The 5042-nt window shown below is 31.8% G+C and overlaps 1 protein-coding gene across 1 annotated transcript; it reads right to left on the bottom strand.

The window, feature by feature from the left end:
* Positions 1–1181: 1181 nt before the first annotated feature.
* Positions 1182–3660, bottom strand: LOC106777192 (transcription factor HHO2). The gene is made up of 5 exons (XM_014664734.2): positions 3268–3660; positions 2815–3107; positions 2423–2717; positions 2263–2339; positions 1182–1620 (listed from the first exon to the last, which is right to left on the bottom strand). Exons 1-5 carry the CDS (start codon positions 3380–3382, stop codon positions 1291–1293), a joined length of 1110 nt encoding a protein of 369 aa, XP_014520220.1. The 5' UTR covers positions 3383–3660; the 3' UTR covers positions 1182–1290.
* Positions 3661–5042: the final 1382 nt, after the last annotated feature.

The following is a 5042-nucleotide window of genomic DNA, read 5'->3' as shown; positions in this document are numbered from 1 at the left end:
AAAGAGAACCAGTACTCAACAACATCAACAAAAAATTAATAGTTTAATCTGAAACATAATTTCCCGAATTCAAAGATATCAAAAAGAGCTTGTTCAAATAATGTATACTCAAATTGTTTAAATAAAATGAACAAAATCTGATACAAGCATGTCACAACATGAAAAAATCATTNCATGTCTTNAAATCCCCCATAACAAGAAACAAATTCGCAAACCCCTATTTTTGTCATTATAGGGTTTTTGAAAAAAAACAAGAAAGAGAAGTGAGAAAACAAAAATATGGAGGAAAGAGAAGAAAAAAAGAAGAGTGTTTTACCTACTCCTTGAAGGATTTCAGTGAAGTGAGGGTGAGAGCACTGTCAAACAAGAGCAAGTACCGCGAGAGTGATTTGTGAAAGCAAAAGTTACTTTTTTGGTATATACAGGGAGTGAAGAAAGTATTTTAGTTTTTAGGGTTTCATAAATAAAATAATAAATTAAAAAAAATAAAATTAGGTAGGTGGGTTGGTGGGCCAACCCGGCTCACCACGGGTTCAACCCGCATGAGCCGGGTCTAAATGAGCCGGGTTGAAATCTAACCCACATATATGCGGGTTGTATTTTTCAAACCCAACCTGGCCCGAACCCGTGACGGGCCGGATTGGCTCGCAGGTTGTGACCCATTTTGACGGCTCTAATTTACACCCTATATTTAGAAAAATAATCCAATATATTAAAACCTACATATACTCCTCACATATTCGTTTTTAATTAAATTGGGGAGAGAGAATTTATATTATAAAATGACAATTTTTAATTTTCTTTACGTGGGTAGGTTACTTGTCTCATTCTAGGCATAGTTTGCTAACTTTTTACAAGGTTGAACCTTTTACTAGAGTATCCAAGAATTCATCACACCTTCTCATCCTTTTTTCTTTCTCCTTTCTTCTCTAAACTAAACAAAAATAAAAGTGATTTTAAACCAAACTCGTTAGCAGTTGTGGGACGTGTTCAAAACTAAAAAAGCAAGTGAGTTTGTGCCATGGAAATATAATCATATAGCCAACCAAAAGGGTGACCTAAACACAATAAAATTTGTAACTTCCTCTCTATTGAGCTTCACACAAAGTTAAGAAAAAGAAACATTGTTTTCTTAATCCAGATTAATCTACACATGCACTACAAGAAAAGGAAAAAGGAGAGAAAAAGAAAAACATATGATAACATGACATAGACTTTCTTTCTATCAACTACAATATTGATTACAAAATTTTTTACACCAGCAAGTTTGAATATCAATCAAGGGACATCTTAAGTAGTTGTGATTGTGTGTGTAGAAGATGATGAGGCAGGTGAGTTTGATTGAGCACTATTATTATTATTATCATTAGGCCTTTCTTTTGAAGGTGAATGGTTCATTATTGGAGTGTTTGTGACAAGTGGAGGATGTGCAGCCACAGGTGCATATATTCCAGTTGGAGCAGTAACTGTGGTCAATTCTCCTCCAGAAGCTGTTGAGGTAGCTACTACACCATATTCTGGTGGCTGCACAAAAATGTTCCCCACAAGAAACAAAGGTGCTGCTTGTGAATTTCCATTGTTGTGTATTATGGGACTTCTTCTAGTGTGCAGACGAAATTTCTGAACAGAACAAAACAACAAAATATCTCAGACATGATTCATAAACATATAAAGTAAACTCAAGAAAATTCAAACAGAACATTGAACAAAATGATGCAACCTGTTTTGACTCTTCAGTTTTGATGAAAAATTACTCTTGTTATCTATATTCTAAAAATATTTCCTAACATTTAATATAGATTATTATGAAAATATAAAAAAATGTATTTAACCCTTTTAAAGATTACAGTGTTTATGCTTTGAATGACTGCTGAATTTTGTTTTCCACCTTAAATATCTTACATTTATAAAGAAGAAACTCATCATTGACAGACAAGAATTATCATGACAAAAATCAAAATTTGTGAAACAGATTCCTCTAAAAATTGAAGTCAAACCATATTTTTCTAAAATAAATAAGATATTTTAGGAAAAATTTTGAATTCTGAGATAAATAGAACTCCAGTGACAGAAAAATATAGTAATTAAGAAAATAAATCTCATTAAAAATAATAAATCATGGTTTTGTAAAGATTAGTCAATTGAACCAAAAAATACAACACCCCATTTATGCCTTAGAAGCCAATTCTCAGATTCTTGGCACAGTACCAAAAATGGAAATTATGCAGTATCATGAAATGACCAAAAAACCTACACACTAACCTGCAAGTGGCTTTTTACTTCATCATTGGTGAGGCCATCAACCTTCATTAGCTCCCTGATCTGTTTGGGCGTGGCAGCTACAACAAAGACAAAATTATCAAACATTTGAAACATTTGTTTATAGCACAGAACAAAAACTAGTTGCAAGTAATATACGCACAATCTGCACCACCAAGTTGCTGAAGGGCATGCAAGAATCGCTTGTGCAATTCCTGTGACCAACATCGTCGTTGCTTTCTCTGAGTCTGTCCTTTCTCCTCTTTTCTGCTGTCTATTCTCACTGGTCCCGTGGAACTTGTAGCAGGAACTGGTGGTGAAGACGGTGTTTTACCAATTGCTGATGCATAGTTATTAGCCTTTCCGTCAACTATAGCACTTTTTTCCTCTCTTTGGAACGGTTGAAAAGCTCCACCGTTTCTCTTCACTTCAACAACATTTGCTTTTCTAGGCACATCCTAAATTCCCACAAAACAAAACATCTTTAAAGAAAATTATCAATGCAAAGATAAATTAAATAAAATAATTTTTGGGTGTTTTATGTTTTGTTTTTACCTCTTTGGTAGGAGGGGGATTGGAATTCCACAACTGAACAGATCTAAGCCAATCTGATTTCTTTTTATCAGAAGTGGTTTTCCTGTGCTGATGAGAATGTTGCTCATCTTCATCTTCATTTTCTTCTTCTTCCTCTTCTTCAACAGAATCTTGAGCTGCTCCTTTCTTAATAGGAATGAACTCCTCAAAAACAGGTCCTTCATCCGTTGATGTCTGCTCCGAACACTCCGATTGGCCATTCAAATTGTACTCCGTAACCGTTCCAAACAATTGCTGCCTGCACCCCTCAATTGCTGCATCAAATTCACACAGACAAATAAACAAACAAAATCAAAACTCGTGTCCAAAAAATGGCAAAACTGGAATTAACACACCCAAAAACAAGAAGCCGAAAACTTCAACTTCACATCACAAAAGGGTATCCGATTATGGCTTTTTTTTTCAAGGTTTTACCTTGCGTGACAAGCTCCAACGACAGAGGAAGCTCTTTAGGGAAAACTTGAATTTTTCTCCTTTCTTCCTCCAATGCTTCGATGTACTCACGGAAACCCATTTTCCGGGAAAGCATTTTTGTCAAAAATTTCGAAACTTCTGCTCTTTTTCTCTGGGATGATTATTTATGCGTTGGTGGGTTTGATGTGAGAGAAAAACAGTTTGAGGAAGAGGATGAGGAGGAATATATAGGGAATGGTGTTTTGTCAAAGGGTGGAAAGAAAACGGATCCAACAATGAGAAAATTTGTAATAAAGGGATCTAATCTGAGCAGAATCAAAATTTGGAATAAACTTTGAAGAGAGAGAAGACATAGGAAGTTAGAGAGAGAAAGTGATTGGACGGTCGAGATGAACCGAGGTGAACATCGAGGTCGGGCCGTCGCGTACAAAAACGAATATTTGATGCGTTTTATTATATTCTTGCATATTCCACTCTCTTGTGTTGTTTTTTTTTTTCACTCTCGTTGTTTTGTCATTTATGTATTTTCTTTATTGGTCTATGAAAAAAAATTGTGAACAAGAATGCTATAAATTTTAGAACTATAAAAAAGTTTTATCTAGTTTAATAAAGATTTTAATATTTTCTTTCAATGTTTAATGCCTTAAAATGATATGATGTGGTTTTTTTCTTAAGGTTTGCTGTTAAGTGTTAGAAATGAAAACAAGAAATAAATTACGACATTATAAATTTATTTTATATTTTTAATTAAACTATTTTATTTTTATTGAAATTTTTTAGCATAAAATTTTAGATGAATGATAATCTGAAAAAGTTTAAAAATGTTAATAATGAAAGGGAAAAGAGAGAGTATAATTATGAATATTCCCTTCTGAGTTCATTGTGGGCTGGCAAATGCGTCAGCGTTGTTCTTCTCTCTCACAATTTATTCATAGGATAAGAACAAACCAAGACTATCCTCATTCCTCTTATATTCTCTTTCCTCATCCATTCCAATTCTAATTATTTATTTCTTTTTATGTTTTTAGGGTTTAGTCATTTTGAAAAATTCCTTCATCTTTCAAGTAATCAATGTTGAGAAATTTAGGTCAAGATGCACGGAATGCATGTGATCTCCATTATCATCTTCGCTGATTTTAAGAATTATGTCTTATTATAATTTTTTTTATCAATATAAATTTTGAATAAAATATTAATTAAAATTTGAATTTTATATCAGATAAAAGATTTAGAAAATGACGTAAAACAATAGAATTTGGAAAAAAATAAATAAATAAAACTTTGAGATTATTTACCATATAAACAAAACAAATTTTCTAATTAAAATTACTTAAAATAAAATCACTAGTTATGAATTAAATTGAAGTCGAAGTTGAAAACGTGAAAATAATATTTTATTTTTAGTTTTCTATTAAAAAAATTATTTTATTAATTATTTAAAGTATTTTTTTCTCCTAAATACTTTATAGATTTTGTGGTCAATGTAAAAGTGTGATTATTAGTTTTGTGTTTTCATCTCCAACCCGTCAATTAACTCTAACAAATATCTACCAACAGTAATCAAGTTATTGTTTTTCTCTTTAGGATTGAGGAGAAAAGAAAATAGTTAGTTAACGGCGAGTTAGCAAACAAAAAACGAAAATACCAATCACAATATCTTATTAACGATAAAATAATATAAATTTAATAAAAATTATTTAAATTTATTAAATAGTTAAAACTTAATTAAGTCTATTTTAAAAAATAGTTACTTCTTAAAGTAATTATATATATAT

The sequence above is a fragment of the Vigna radiata genome, chromosome 11 (assembly GCF_000741045.1).
Source record: "Vigna radiata var. radiata cultivar VC1973A chromosome 11, Vradiata_ver6, whole genome shotgun sequence".
Taxonomy (NCBI): Eukaryota; Viridiplantae; Streptophyta; class Magnoliopsida; order Fabales; family Fabaceae; genus Vigna; species Vigna radiata.
This window is presented reverse-complemented; position numbering and strand designations above follow the sequence as displayed.